General features: G+C 36.0%; 1 protein-coding gene across 5 annotated transcripts in view; it reads left to right on the top strand.

Moving 5' to 3' along the window:
- METTL4 (methyltransferase 4, N6-adenosine) overlaps nt 1–12,757 on the top strand; it is a 37,152-nt gene extending 24,395 nt beyond the window's left edge. The window contains exons 6-10 of one of the 5 annotated variants that reach the window (XM_073006435.1): nt 1,814–1,988; nt 4,590–4,696; nt 5,065–5,156; nt 6,322–6,540; nt 11,152–12,173. In XM_073006435.1, coding sequence (XP_072862536.1) covers nt 1,814–1,988; nt 4,590–4,696; nt 5,065–5,156; nt 6,322–6,540; nt 11,152–11,297 — 739 coding nt within the window. In that variant the 3' untranslated portion in view covers nt 11,298–12,173. Of the gene's footprint in view, nt 1–1,813; nt 1,989–4,589; nt 4,697–5,064; nt 5,157–6,321; nt 6,541–9,053; nt 9,295–11,151 lie in introns of those variants that run through there. The other 4 variants (XM_007974505.3, XM_073006436.1, XM_073006437.1 and 1 more) reach the window with 4 other exon arrangements.
- Nucleotides 12,758–16,578: the final 3,821 nt, after the last annotated feature.

Below are 16,578 nucleotides of genomic sequence, written 5' to 3'. Positions count from 1 at the left end.
TCTCCTTTTCTCATCTTCTTTTCAAATGAGATAGGATAATCATAGGTTGATGGTAAAGAACTACTAGAGAAGTTGAAAATACAGAAGGAGAGGATAATTGGTATTACAAGATACTAGTATATGGGAATAAGAGAATACAACTGGAGGGATAAGCTTTAATAGGTGAAATCATGCCATTTCCTTTAAGAGGAAATGTATGGAAATAGATAAGTAAAGGTATATAAAGGAGAGGGGTTAGGGTTGGGTAGTTGGAGGAGGTTGTGGCCTTGTGCTGATGTATGAGAGAGTTTGGGTAAGGGATCTGAATGGGGTGAGGATTTGTGGTACTTGACCAAGGATAAGTAAAGGAATTGCTGAGTAGTTTGAGATCCTGAGAGTGGATTTAATGAACTTTTAATACCCAGTTCGTCTGCATTTTCTTCACCTGATTTTCCCTATACAAACAAATTGAATAAAACTGTGATATTGATTTAAGATTGGAGGTTTGTGGAAACTGTGAGGTTGAAGGGTAAAGGGAGGATGGGAACAGAGAGTGCTAGTGAGAAGGCAATGAAGCGATTGGTGGTCCACAGGCACGAAGAGTAAGTGTGGTCAGGAATAAACTGCTAGATAAGGTCAAAGAGTAGGTGAGGCATAGGAAGTTATTACCAGAGATTGATGTTTATGGTTTCAGAGAGGGATCAAGTATGAGTGATGACAGGGTCCAGATTATGGCATTGGAGTGGATTATGGAAGTGGGATGAAGGCAGTTGTATTTGTTTAGGTGAAAAATAGTTGAAGTATGTACATTATATGAATTGTGCTTTGAAATTGTTCAGAATAATGGCCAGTTTTGTGTTGGTGAGGTAGAGGGATCTCAGAGCTTAAGTCCTTATTGAATATGTTGAGGATGAAATGGATTCAATAAGCAACAGTAGAGGCTAACATAGCTGGATAGCATACCTCTCAAAGAGAAAGGGTTTTTTGCAAAGGTGGATGAGTTATACCCTAGAAACAGCAATGGGGGAGCCAGGAGAATAATGACTTCTCCCCTCCCTCTGAATGTTGGAGAAAGGGCCATATTCATTTGATTGAATATTGTAGAGCAAGTAGTATTTTTGCAGGACAAACTAGACATTATACTCTATGGCCAGAAGGTACAAGATTATAGATTTTGTTTTACATAATGAAAACATGAGGGCTTCAGAGAACCCAGTGGAATTGACTGGGAAGGCAGAAAGCGAGATGATAGATTGGGGGTTGTAAATGCAGTGGGATGGAGATGAGGATGGGTGAGATGATAGATGACACAGGGAGTCAGCATTTTGTGCAGGGTTTGAGGATTCTAGGGCTAGGAGAAGCTTCATTGGAATAGATTGGCTTTAGCATTACCAATTTTGCAACACTGATTTGGTGCCAGGTAAGGCTTGTAGGGTTTGACTTAGGTTATTGAGAGACTAGTTTCAAGACTCACTGTGACAGGGCTCCTGTGTAACACAGACTATGAGATCTAAACAACAATATTTGCTTAATTTTGAATTGGAGAAAAAGTATTGTAAATAGTAAAATTACTGAAATGTAATGCATTTAGAAGTGACTAAAAAAAAAAATACAGCCTGACGTTTTTAAACTAGTAAAAAAAAAAAAAAGTGATTTTTGACTTGTGTGTAATAATGTGTCCACTGGGTGGCACTGTGGCTTTATATTTTGCTACACAAATAACTAGCAGTAAGAGCTTTGCATTTGTGGAGTCAGTGTTATGCATGTCTTCTCCCTGCTTATTTTTCTTTTTTTGCAGTGAATTTTGCTCATCCTTTTTTCTGTTTATTTTTAGGTACAGTTATTTGTCACCCCTGCAAATAAAGCAAATACCTATCCCTAAATTGGCTGCTCCAAACTGTCTTCTTGTTACTTGGGTGACCAATAGACAGAAGCACCTACGTTTTATAAAGGAAGAACTTTATCCCTCTTGGTCTGTGGAGGTAGTTGCTGAGTGGCACTGGGTAAAAGTAAGTTCAGAAGTTAGCTTGTTTGTTAATACAGCTTGACAGAAGTCACGTAAAGGTAGCATCTACTTTGTAATGCTCAACATGTCACTGCTCTACTCCTTCAACATGGGCTAAATCAGACTTTTGCTTTGCTGCTTAGCACTTTTATATTTTTATTCTCAAGGCTTTTTTTTTTTTTTTTTTAATGTCTTTTTGTAATGGGGCCTCAAACTGCTGGCTTTGGGAAATCAGTCAGGAAGATATCAGGATGAAAATTTTAAAAGCTCTGATTATGTCTTGTTTAAAAAACAGCAAAAACTTAGGGAGGTTATGTATCACCAAACATAGAAATAGTCTTACCCTTCATCTTCTTCCCCTTTATATACTCACAATTTCAACCACCCTTTGTGATTTCTTTTTCTTATTTCGTGGGGGATGAGGGCAAGGAATAGCAAAGTAACCCATTGTAGAGGGGATGGGAAGATGCCAGAACCAAGAACCTTTTATGCTCTAAATCTTGTTAACTTATGTCCTCAGTGCCTTTTGTGCTGCTGTGCATATTTTTGAAAGAAATGATTCAAACTCTAGAATTGGTTGAATGATCTTTAATATCTCTGCATGCTACAAGATTACCAAAAAAATACAGAAAAATAAGGCATCAATTTAGAGTTCATCAGGCTTCCTTTTAAAGATACATTGACTATTTAGATGATCTATAAAAGCCTTCCTAAATTTTGAAAAGATAAACCAAGCTATTATTTTAGTGTTTGATGTTTATATTGCGAGCATATTCATTTTTAACACAGTGGAGTTGTACTTTTTATGGCTTTGTGTATACTTTTTCATCTACTGGAATATTTTCTAAAAGCTGTGTACAATAGTTTCTCCTTATCCTTGGGGGATACATTCCAGGACCCCTAATGGATGCTTGAAACCATAGATGGTACTGAACCCCATATATGATATTTTTTCTATAATACATACCTATGAGAAGGTTTATTTATAAAGAGAGAGATAAACAATAATAACTAATAATAAAATAGAATATTATAGCAATATACTGTAGATGTTATATAAATGTGGTCTCTCCCTCTCTCAAAATATCTTACTGTACTGTATTTACCTATCTCTGGACTGCAGTTGACCATGAGTACCTGAAACCCTGGAAAGTGAAACTGTGGATAAGCGGGGACAAGTATATATTGTTTATTTATACCTATGTTATGGGACTTGACAAAGACTTACAGTTGTATCTTTGTTTTCATGCTGTATTTTGGTCTTAGTGTTGGTTAATTTGGTATAGGACCATGATAGGAGTATACTACCCCATTCCATCTTGCCTATTATGATAGTTCTTTTATAGTCAGAAACTGGGACCACAGTCAGGAGGAGGTCATCTTTTGAAATCAAACCCAGTAAAATGTTAATACATAAAAATAAGATTATTAATCTGTAGTAGTAATCAGTTCTAAGAAATGGTATAAGATCAGAATTCAAAACATAAATATCATCTATTATGTTATATGAAGCATTTATTAGGTAATTATACATATTGTTATGATAGGAGGAGTAATATGCATTGAATATAAAGGCTACCCAACATGCCAGTATTTATACAGCACTTTTTGTAGGAGATGCTGTGTCTGATTGGCCCTAGAGGAGATAAAAGACTTTCTGATTACTGATTTGGTTGTTTAGGTACATTGATAGAGGATAAAGGGTTTCACAGATAGCAGTGTTCTGACAGTGAAAATATATATTCCCATGGTAAATTAATGAATTGATATTTTAAATTATTTTTGAGTTTGATTAGCTTAAATGAATCTTTGAGAGTATGATCATCCCAGGGTGAAATGATGAAATTGAATTTCTGAATTTATAATGCCCAGGGCCAGTCTCTGGACTAGGTATTGTCTATCAGCCACCCAGTTTCTATCCTTATTAATTTTGGCTTTGACAATGTTTAATGATACTATTTTCTATAACTAAAGGGAACTGTGTATTATGATCTACTTAGTCATATTGCTAATTCATTTATTAGTTCATTCATTAGTAATTCATTTATTAGTTTATTTGCATGAACTAATAAATTACTGATGTCATGGTTTCCAGGAATCAATTTTAGTTAAGAGTAGAGATTGTTTTACGTGCAAGATGATAATGAAGTTATATTTGAAATATTTATATGATATTTTTAAAAAATCTCTTATAGAAGCAATGTCTAATATGATAGCCACTAACACATGTGACACTTCAGCACTTGAAATGTGGCTAATCCAAACTGAAATGTACTGTTAAGTATAAACTATACTTTGGATTTCAGGCATAGTACAAAAGAAAGAATGTAACATATCTCAATAAGTTTTCTGAATTGATTACATATTGAAATGATAGTATTTCAGGTATGTTAGATTGAATTAAATATATAATTAAAATTGATTTCATTGCATTTTTTTAACTTCTTTAGGTGTTCCTGTTAGAAAATTTAAAATGATAAATGTGGCTCACATAATATTTGTACTGAACAGCACTAGCCTGGAGGTTTAATTTCTTTTGTGTGTGTGTGGAAGCTCTATAGTGATGGGAAAAAATAACCCTCTTTTGTTGGCTCCTTCCTATCAGATCACCAATTCAGGAGAGTTCGTGTTCCCATTAGATTCTCCACACAAAAAGCCTTATGAAGGTCTTATACTGGGGAGAGTTCAAGAAAAAACTGCTCTACCATTGAGGTAGGAAAGGCGATTTTTCAAAATTGTGTACATGTATTAATTTTTACACTTTTAAAAATGATTATCTTAGTAGTCATTGACTTTTTGAATTTTTTATGTGTTTGAAAATCTGAAAATGGCCCAGTGTAGAAAAGAATGAGTGGTATGGCACAGGAAACTTTATATTTTATCTAGTGTGTACTTGTCATTATTATGGAAAATGAAATGATAGGAATGTCTCAATACTTAAATTGTTAATTTCTTTCATTGATTGTAAAATTAGTTTTAAAATCAGATACAGAAAGAGAACAAAAATCAATGCAGCTGTGGCTTATATATAAAAAATTGTTTTTGAAAATATAGTTTACTTTCTTGTTCTGTTTAATTAGGAATGCAGATGTAAACGTGCTCCCCATTCCAGACCACAAATTAATTGTCAGCGTGCCCTGTACTCTTCACTCACATAAGCCACCGCTTGCTGGTATGTTTTTATAAAATAGAATTGTTACCATTTTGTCAAATTTGAAAAAAAGAATATATTTAGTATTTAAATGGCCTACAGATTCGGAAATTAAGTCAGATGTGGGTTAATGAATATTCTAAAACTATTTCTCTATCTCTATAAAATAGAGAATAGATTAGTTTTGTGTTACTCAGCTTTTCCAGTTATACCACTTTTCAGATTCCCCTTGCTATCAGTTGCTTCCCATCACTGGGCTGACACAATGAATGCTGATGGGCATCTGAGAATGTAGTTCAGATAGACCCTTTATTTTACTACTGGGGCTCTATCTCTTGCTTGTCCTAAAACCAGGAACTCAGAATAGTAGTCAGAGAGATAGAAGTCCCTTGATATTTGGTTAGTGGCTCTCACTTTTACGTTTTTTTTAGAAGGTAGTGTTGCTTTTCTGGAACATTGACAGCTAATTGCTGCAGCCTGCAAATTCTCACTAGTCTTAATACTTTAGTATAATGTTTATCATTCAATGAAACTAAGCAGCAGGGAATAATGGGGAATTTGGCTTTAGAAATGGACTAACATGAGTTTGAATCCTGGCTCTGGGAGTTGGGCAAGTCACTTAAATATTTTTCTATATCAAAGTCCTCATTTAAAGAGGGAACAGTGATATTTAGTCTTCTAGAGTTGTGAGAATTAGTTATATTGAAAGTTCTGTAGCATGTGGTAGAAGCTCAATGAATGCTAAATTTTTCAAGTCAGAGTTTAAAAACATCAAAATGTAAAGTCCTTGAGAGATACTGAATTTAATATTCAAAGTTTATGTGAACAGATACTTCTCAAAAGAAGATATTTATGCAGCCAAGAGACACATGAAAAAATGCTCATCATCACTAAGAAATGCAAATCAAAACCACAATGAGATACCATCTCACATCAGTTAGAATGGCGATTGTTAAAAAGTCAGGAAACAACAGGTGCTGGAGAGGATGTGGAGACACAGGAACACTTTCAAACTGTTGGTGGGACTATAAACTAGTTCAACCATTGTGGAAGACAGTGTGGTGATTCCTCAAGGATCTAGAACTAGAAATACCATTTGACCCAGGCATCCCATTACTGGGTATATACCCAAAGGATTATAAATTGTGCTGTTATAAAGACACATGCACACATTTGTTTATTGCAGCACTATTCACAACAACAAAGACTTGGAACCAACCCAAATTTCCATCAATGACAGACTGGATTAAGAAAATGTGTCACATATATACCATGGAATACTATGCAGCCATAAAAAAGGATGAGTTCGTGTCCTTTGTAGGGATATGGATGAAGCTGGAAACCATTATTCTCAGCAAACTATCACACGGACAGGAAACCAAACACCACATCTTCTCGCTCATAGGTGGGAACTGAACAGTGAGAACACTCGGACACAGGAAGGGGAACATCACACACCAGGGCCTGTTGTGGGGTCGGGGGAGGGAGGAGGGATAGCATTAGGAGATATACCTAATGTAAATGATGAGTTAACGGGTGCAGCACACCAACATGGCACGTGTATACATATGTAACAAAACTGCACATTGTGCACATGTACCCTAGAACTTAAAGTATAATTAAAAAAAATAATAAAAATTAAAAAAGAGAAAAAAACAAAAAAACCCACAAAGAATTTCTTCAGGAATACATATTTTGTTAGTTTGGTAATTTCTACCAACAACAACAACTACAAAACTCCTATAAGTTGCCACTCAGGAAAGCTACAGGGAGCTTATGTTACCTTGCAGAATATGAGGCAGTTCATGAACTGGGATGTGTAGAAAGTGAACACAAATTCCCAGAGAATTTTTGTTGCTAGCACTTAGGATTTCTGTTATCTTAAATGGCTTATGCAGTAGGATCTTTTAATGTTTTTTTTTTGAGACAGAGTCTCACTCTGTCACAAACAGTGGCCTGATCTTGGGTCACTGCAGCCTCTGCCTCCTGGGTTCAAGTGATTCTCCTGCCTCAGCCTCCTGAGTGCCTTGGCCTGCAGACATGTGCCACTATGCCTGGCTGATTTTTGTATGTTTAATAGAGACGAGGTTTCGCTATGTTTGCCAGGCTGGTCTCGAACTCCTGACCTCAAGTGATCCACCTGCCTCAGCCTCCCAAAGTGCTGGGATTACAGGCATGAGCCACTGCGCCCAGCCTCTAGAAGGGTGTTTATAGTATTACTTCATTTGAGACATATACAGATGTCTACCTGATAATCTGTTCTTTGACTAAGAAGGATCCTCAGTGAATAATCGATTGCCTAACACTTTGGACTGTCATAGACCTTTAATGCTTTAATATATAACTCAAATGGAAAGTGAGATTGCATTGTTCCTTGTGAAAAAAAATTACACTTGGCACTAGTAATACCTGATTATATATGTATATGTATTCCTCTCATTTGAATTTTATTTATCATTTGGTAACAAAGCTTAAGTTAGTGTTTATCTCAAGCCTTATTTTTTTCTTTTAAAAATTCAAAAGCTAAGACCGTAAACTTTTCATTCTGAAATGATAGTAAACTATGTATCAATTCCTTTAAAATAAAATAAAGTTATATTTAAAGATGAACCTCAGGAGACAGGTTTTAAAATAGTGAATAAAAATGAGTCTTGCCCTAAAGCATTACAGCTTGTATCTTTGAGATGCAGTTTTTCCTCATTCCCTGTAGAGAGCAGCACAAACACATTTTTAGGATTGAAAACATTTAAAAACAGAAGTTAGATTCTGGAGGAAACATCTGAATAACTCCATATATATAAAATCTTATGTTTTGGTTAAGTAGTGATAGGAAATATTGTAATATTTTATTTTTGAGTTCATGTTACTGTATGTATATTTAGTATAGTTCACCTTTCTATATATTTCAGAAAGCATCTCTCAGATTTCTGCAGTATATTTTACCCTGAAATCATAACTCTAGGAGCTTGGGATGTTATATATTCTGTATATAATGCTTACAACTTTTACATTTAAATGTTCTTAAACTGTTTTATGCAAATTCATAAAATGAAATGTTTTCTCTTTGGTATCTAGAAACACCCCGATTTTTTTTTCTAAAGTTTAATTGGTTATTTCTGCTGCAAAATGTAGGCGACCACATTGGTAGCATATGGCATTTCAAAATGATACATTTGCATAAGTTTTGAAATTTTGTCCGATAGATTGAAAGATAAGCTATCAATAGCTATGGTTTACAACCTAACATTATAAAGTGATATTGTTTGAAGATTTAAGGTAGGAAAATCATGAAATGAAGTATTTAAATCAAAATTTTAGCTTTCATGTTTTGCCTTAGAGGAATTTCCACTTCTTTTTACTGCTTTACATACTAACAGTTTCCATCTGAAGAGTGAAGTTTAGTTGACGGGATTATATGCATTGATGTTTGGGCCACTTCTCTCTTACTCCTGCCCCATGCTTTCAGAACAAAAAGGAAATGACCAGCTGTGCACGGATTGCATCCCCTCCGTTGGTTAAAGTGTGTTTTACTAACTCCAGATGTTATGTAATTGTCGAAGTTTATGTGTCATACTCATGTTTAAATTTATACATTCACATTTATTTTTAAATTAATATTTAAAAACCGGAATAATACATTTTCATTAATTTGCCTTTATTTCTTCTACCTTATTTTGAAATAAAATAATTGTAGTTAACATTGTAAAAACACAATATTCTGGTTTAACTAGAAAGGAGAAGAACCATGCAAAAATTTATTACATTGAGAAAATAGGATGGTAGTAAATGGGTTTAGGTTGTATATATTTTTCTACTCCATCCAAGTACCTGACCATCATTTTCTATTAGATTGTAAACGCTCATAAAACATGGATATTCTGCTTCTTTTGTTAAGTTTTTTTTTTTTTTTTTTTCCAGATGGAGTCTCGCTTTGTCGCCCAGGCTGGAGTACAGTGGCTGGATCTCAGCTCACCGCAAAGCTCCGCTTCCCGGGTTCACGCCATTCTCCTGCCTCAGCCTCCCAAGTAGCTGGGACTACAGGCGCCCGCCACCTCGTTCCGCTAGTTTTTTGTATTTTTTAGTAGAGACGGGGTTTCACCGTGTTAGCCAGGATGGTCTCGATCTCCTGACCTCGTGATCCGCCCGTCTCGGCCTCCCAAAGTGCTGGGATTACAGGCTTGAGCCACCACGCCCGGCCTTCTTTTGTTAAGTTTTATAAGACTGATTATAGTGGGTGCTCAAAAAAGGAAACATTTTTGACTGGCTGACTCCAGTTTACATTTTTAAAATAGTGTTGCTAACCTCTTCGTACCAAAAATCTGAACAAATGAAACAAAAACAAACAAAACTTTTCTTCATTGTAACCTTAGAGCACATTAAAAGGGAATTGAGGCTGGTAAGGCATTAAATTCATGGGAAGAAAATGGAAAAGTGATGTAGGGTTATTGGTTATTGTCCTCTAAGACTCTAGGGAAATCTTTCTCTTTCAAGGTTAGTAGCATTTAATTTATGTACTTATGAAAGGGTTAGAAGCCTTCATGCCAGCATCTCCTAGAACCCATCAAAGCCCAAATTTGAGTTCACTTGAATTATAGACAGTGAACCTTTTAATTCTTCTTTGATTTTTGCTAAACAGGACCAGTACTTTCTGACAGATGAACAAGTGTTTTGCTGTGGGGAGCAACTAAAGAACATGATGAAACCTAAAATGATATATTCTCTTTTAAACCTTACCTATCTTTAGTATTCCTAAAGAACCCTTATCATTCCTAAAGGAAATTTGATAGATTTCTTCCAAGCTCAATCTTACATAGCAATTATGAACCATATTTTACCTTTTCTAGTGAGTTTTCTTATCTGAATTTTATACCAAATTCCTATTAGGTGGTTAGCATAGCTAACCAGCAGCATGATCAAGATTAAATTGATTTAAGTATTTGTCATCCAATTGAGTGAACATGTGCTTTTCAAAAGTTTCTGTGTCCTCCTTTTCTCTCTTTTAGTGTAGACAACAGCTCTTTAGCCTACAGCTCTTTCCCCAAGAAAATACAGTGTTCAGTAGTTATTAATTCATTGAATAATACAAGGAATACTTAACTGTGGAAATACCATGATGAAATTTTAGGTAAAGAAGGATCTATAATTTGAAAATGAAGAAATGTTCTTAGTGCTACCAACTTATTGCTGAGGGGGCTAGTTATTTAAATGTTAGTTATTTGTTCTCAGTATTTCTGTTTATATCCAGCTCTTCATTTATTATTATTTTATTGAAATTTATACTGCAGAGAGAGTTTTATTTTATCTTATTTTTTAAAAATGGGTTGTTTTTGAATTTTTGTAGAGCTCTTTTTCATGTATGGATTATATTTATTAAAAATAAATTGGCTGGGTGCGGTGGCTCCCGCCTGTAATCCTAGCACTTTAGGAGGCCGAGGCGAGTGGATTGCCTGAGCTCAGGAGTTCGAGACCAGCCTGGGAAACACGGTGAAACCCCATCTCTACTAAAATACAAAAAATTAGCCAGGAGTGGCGACGTGTGCCTGTAATCTCAGCTATTTGGGAGGCTGAGATAGGAGAATTGCTTGAAATGGGGAGGTGGAGGTTGCAGTGAGCTGAGATTGCACCATTGCACTCCAGCCTGGGTGACAGTGTGAGACTGTGTCTCAAAAAAATAAAAATTAAAAAAATAAATAAAGTTAGTACTCAGGAGATATATCAGCAGTATTGGAAAACTGAAAAGTCACCTATGTAGGTGTTAAGGTCCTCATTTCTCATCGACAAATGAAAACCAATAAACTAGGACTATGGAAGTTCGGATGATATTTTTCCCATTCTCAAGGGTACTTATTTTAAATGGCTAACTATAAATTGTAAAGCCTGTGATGAAATCCTTGAAATTAATTTGCTGTCTTTTAAGAATGAAATGAAACATTTTTCCCTTTCTACTCTTACTGCTAAAAGGAAATGGACTCCTTCCTCAATAATAATTTTTGTGTTTTTTCTCTTTTTTAAACAGAGGTTTTAAAAGACTACATCAAGCCAGATGGGGAATATTTGGAATTGTTTGCTCGAAATTTACAGCCAGGTTGGACTAGTTGGGGCAATGAAGTTCTCAAATTTCAGCATGTGGATTATTTTATTGCTCTGGAGTCTGGAAGCTGACTATGATCTTGATTAAAGTAGTGGTTTCTTCATTGTTTCCTCACCACTTTTCCCTTCATTCTAACTCACTTTTAAAATTTTGTTACTAACCCATATTCTTAGAATATAAACAGGACTTGTTTTTTTCAGTAAGGGAGCAGAAGTGACTAGCCTTCATGCAATTTTGAGATGAATTTTACTTGAGATGCACTAACATTCTATGTTATTCTAGACTATACAAATTAAGTGGTAAGCAGCTACAAAGATGGCAAGACCATGCTATTGAAAAAGTTCAGAAAACATACACCGTGGACCAGAGGTCATAATCCTATCTATGAATGTGTTTTGTGTGGCCCATGTAGTGTTGTAAAAAACATTTAGAGCCATTATTCTAAAAAATGGGGATATTTCACATTAAAGTTCAGATTTCTGCTTCTTTTTTAAACATCAGAGACTCTGGCTACACCGAGGCCTCTGTTCTTTCCTGGCATCAGTCTGCAGGACCTAGTGGTGGTGGCTCACTTGGAAGGAGCCTCGTGCTCTCCACTGTGCCACAGTACCACTGCCGCCGTACTGCTCACTTATGTCATCCACTTGGCCCTTGTATGACCTGAATTTGCAACCTCGGTATACTATTACGTTCTGGAAAAAATATTCAAAGACCTGCCAAGTACTGCATTAGTATTCTGAGTTTATACAGCATTTTTGTAGGGTTTTCAATTGTATTCAAGGTCACTTTCCAAGCACTTCTTGGTTTTGCTTTTCTAGAAGAAAATGAAAAGCTATTCCTTATAATAAACATGGCGGCAAGTAAACATTGTGATTGTGAAAAAAATATTATTTATAGATTTTCTACAAATTAATATTTGTCTCCCAAGTAAAATATTTTGACTGAAATTATTCTTTGAAATGCATATTGATTCATGCGTATTTTAAAAAATTGAGGTACAATTTTCACAAAATTCTCCAATTTTCAGCGTCGAATTTAGTGAATTTTGAAAACAATATATACAGTTGTGTGTCTGCCACAGTGATCGTGATACAGAACACTTTCTTCACCCCGAAAACGTCTCATTTTTTCTTTTGCAGTCAATCCCCTGCTCCTATCCTTGACCCCTGGCAAACAGTGGTTTGCTTTCTATCATTAGCTCTGCTGTTTGAGAATTTCATATAAATGGAATCATCCTGCAATGTGTCATCTATTGTGCCTGACTTCTTTCACTTAGCATTTTGAGAAAAGCATTTATACTATTTACAGATTGTTGACAAATATTTATCCACTAAGTAAAATGTTAGACTGAAATGATTCTTTGACAAGCTTGCCAATTTTACTGATTTTGTCAAAGAAAAATATGTTATTTTTGAAGTTTGTTCATCCTTTGAGCGTGTGAGTGTAGTATCAGAGGCTTAATTTTGTGTTTATGGAGCTATTCTAACTTGTTATTTAGAAGGAAAAAGGTATTAAATGTGAAGCAAACTTCTCACGATCTCATTTGAATTCTTTCCAGCTTCTTTTAGTATTTATAGATTTTATATACTTTGTGGGAACATTTTATCCTCACAAAGTTTTTGGACTTTCATTTTTGCATCATAAATACTGGTACTGAAAGGAAAAAGAGAGAGTCTTAATTCAATAGTCTGTTATTCACGTTGCAAGAGCTATAGTTTTAGCTCTGCTCCAAAGCTGTAAAACCTTTGGACCTTGTTTTAACACCAGTTTAATTATTGGACTCCTTTTTAAACAAAGGATGAGTCTGCAAATTTTAACAATAACACACCTTGTGAGAACAAAAATGAAGGAGTATGAACATCAAACTTTGACCTCATTACTACAGTTGGTTTAGCCAGCTGACCTGTTGGACTTACATATTTTAGAGCATTTTCATTCAGAGCTTCCTATATTATTTTTATAACTTGTAAGAATTTTGTGGGGTTTTTTTTCTATCACATTCTTTTCATAGGCTTAAAGTCTTTTAGGACTCTCGGTAATAATGCTTAGGCAAAGGGGTGCAGGTAACATTTGTTGAGTAGTATATGTTACTCTGTGCTATGCTTTTTACTTACTGCATTTAATCCTTGCATAACCCTGAGAGATAGATAACAACCTTCATTTAATAGTTGAGAAAGCTGAAGCCCAGGGGACTATTTTGTCTGTAAACACACAACAAGTTTCGAAACTAGGATGTAGTTTCCTGACTCCATAGCCCATGCTGTATTTTATGTAAAAACATGGAAAACTGAGCAAATGACTAAAGATCTCTCAAGTGATAGGATTACACTCTAGCTTTCCCCATCGAGCTCTTTTGCCTTTACATGCTTAACTGCTAATACCACTCAAGAAACTGGGGGAATTGTGCCTCATAATGTCATATCCTTGGAATTCTTGGCCTTTCTCTGACACTCTTTCACCCTTCTACATGAGATCCAGTAGAGTAAAATCACAACACAAAACACACAAAAGCACAACTACTCTTGGAAACAGATTCTCTTTTAAAAACTTGATCCTTTTTATCATTTGTCCTCCTTTCTTCCTCAGCCTTTATTTGTGTTCTCTAGTCAAAGTTTGACCCAGATTTTCTTTTTTCTTGGCCGCTGTAGACACAGGGTCTTTTTTGTACCTAAATCAGTAAGTTCAGTGTGGCACAGTCAGTGTAATCTAAAGCCAACTTGTGTAGGTTTGAACCCAACTGACTTTTGACTTTGAGCAAGTTAATTAAATCTTTAGGCCTTGGTGTCCATTCATGCATATAGGCGATAATAATACTACCTCATAGAGTTATGAGGATTAAATGAGTTAATACATGCAAGGCACTTGTAATAGTGCTTGGAATATTTTAAGCACTCCAAAAGTGTGACACTTTTTTTTTTTTTTTAATTTCAGGTCAAAAAGTTCTTATCACAGTCTGGACTCTCATTCAGGGAACACACTGGAAATTAAATGTTAGTTCCATCCCTTTGCCCGAGCATATTAAACTGCCCATACAGTTTTTCTGTCTAAACATCCTTTTTTTCTTACTCTGTTTCTTGTTCGTAACCTGCACCTGATTTCATACATGAGGTAGCTGTGAAATCTCCTCTCCCATTGTGGTCCTGCCTGAGAAACAAAACAAGGGCCACATGTGGCTTTGGACTTCGTGTTTTGATTGTCTCCTGCCATGTTGACTAAGCTGTGTGGCTACTCTACATTGCTCTTTGTTGAATTCCACAGGTGCTAAATAGGTCACCTTTTAGTGATGATGTTTCTTCCATGTTCAGAGACTTCGGCCCCATGCCACATAAATTTGGTTCAAAATAGATGTGTTACGCTTTGCTGCAGGTGTTAGGAAGTTGATCTTTATGTGCCACCCAGGGAATTTTCCAGTTGATAAGGCACAGACCAAGTAAAGAAGGCCTATTTCTGCAGATGGTCTGAAAGGCACCAATGGGATAGGTTTCTTCTCTTGAATGCCAACCTTTGAGGGAGGCCAACATCACCATGGGCCGGTGGCCTTAAACCTAGTCCATGACACTGGGGATATAAGTCTGGATCAGATCTGGGTATAGCTCCCTTTGCTCTGTCCTTGCAGGAGGCTCTCTTTACCTTCTCCTGTTCTAGTCCTCTAAATACTATGATGCAAACTCATTCTCACAAGAGAATCATGGGCTCCCAAATCTTACCGTCTCAGACTTAACTACCCAAGAGACACATATCTTTTGAGCATTTTTATGTATTCAGCTTCAGGCAGATGCTGGCTTTTCTCCTGATGTGATTGAGAGGATTATTATCACTTCAGAGGACCTTCCCTTCCCTGAAGATGCTGTCCGATTTACCTGATTTGATTCATGTCTTGCACCATTGGCCTACCATACCTTGGTAAGCACCACAGCACTGTTGGCACTGTTCTGTGGTTACTAGAGTTCTTTTGCTTCAATTGTTTCACTTTATCTTCAAAACAATCTTACGAAGGTATAGGTATAATGAAGGAATAGGTTCATAGAGGCTACTCATAAGGTTAATAACCAAGACTTGAATTCTATTCTGGTTCCTAAATTAAGGGACTTTTTGTTGTATCATGTTTGCTAATGAACTTCAGATCTTAATAGTAGGTCCATCAACTACTAATGAGAGGTTCATTGTATGGCCTGGGGCAAATGTAGAATAGTTCATATGTAATCACCCAAACATACCTTTCTCAATATACCACATCATCATTCTTGTGTTATTAACATAATATTTTTTGTTAGAGATTTCAGTGACATTGGTTGAACTGATAGCCTCAGTCAACTCAGAATCACTCAGAATCTGACATAACCCTTTGACATAAGCCATAAGCATTTTTACCATGCCATTGTATTTTAACAGCTCAATCAGATGAGCCATTTTAAGGAAGCTCTTCTGCAAAATATTCAGCTGGATTTGAGGCTGTATGGGTAGTCAGAAAAGGGAATAAGTAACGCAAGTACAAGTGCAGATAATTTGTGGTGATCTGATACCAGTGTTTGGATATATGGGCCAACTCATAACTCCAGACGGGGTCTTGATTAAATTCACAGCTCTATTGACCAGTCTGCACCAGGTTGAAAGTAAGTCAGAACTACCATGATAACTTCACAACCAGCCTTTTTCCCCTAAATATTCCTAGGGGGTTAACCTAGACCTGCTGGGACTTCTGTGAACTTGACTGGGACCTCTTAGATTTTTCAGTATCCATCCAAGTCCCTGGAGCCATATACAAACACATTGATACCTAGTAGTGGAGAGCATCAGGAAAACTAATTTATTTTCTCAGATGAAATGTTGGCCTGGTTGTCGGGTAGCTGACAATGGGAAACCTTTGGACGATGGGTAAGGCAAACAGAGTGGTTGCAGTATTAAAACTGTTTGTAGTCAATATCATGAAAGGAAAACATGGTTCCCCACCTGCTTTGAAATTGCTTCTCCCAACACTGTCCACATGTACCCCGAATGTTAATCAGACTGGACTATATGCTGTTACCTGATTGAGGCCTCTGCTTTTGCTCATGGCACTTTCTCCGCCAGGAAAACACTAGCTAGACTTTAAGATCAGCTAGATCTACATGTTAAGTCTTGATATATTTAGCTTCTGAGTGACTTTCAGCAATTAAACTATATTATCTTGAACTTCCTTTTTCTAAGGAATAAGAAGGCTAATCTTTGGGCCTTATAGAATTATTTTGAGGATGAAATGAAATAACTGAATGTGATTAGCATACGACCTAATAACCTAGCAGGTATTCCGTATTTGCTCATTTTAAAAAAAATTACAGTCTTCCTGGCAACACCTCTAATTTCATGACCCAC

This window comes from Chlorocebus sabaeus, chromosome 18 (genome assembly GCF_047675955.1).
Source record: "Chlorocebus sabaeus isolate Y175 chromosome 18, mChlSab1.0.hap1, whole genome shotgun sequence".
In the NCBI taxonomy this organism is placed as follows: domain Eukaryota; kingdom Metazoa; phylum Chordata; class Mammalia; order Primates; family Cercopithecidae; genus Chlorocebus; species Chlorocebus sabaeus.
Note: the sequence above shows the minus strand (reverse complement) of the source record. Positions and strands in the feature narration are given on the sequence as shown.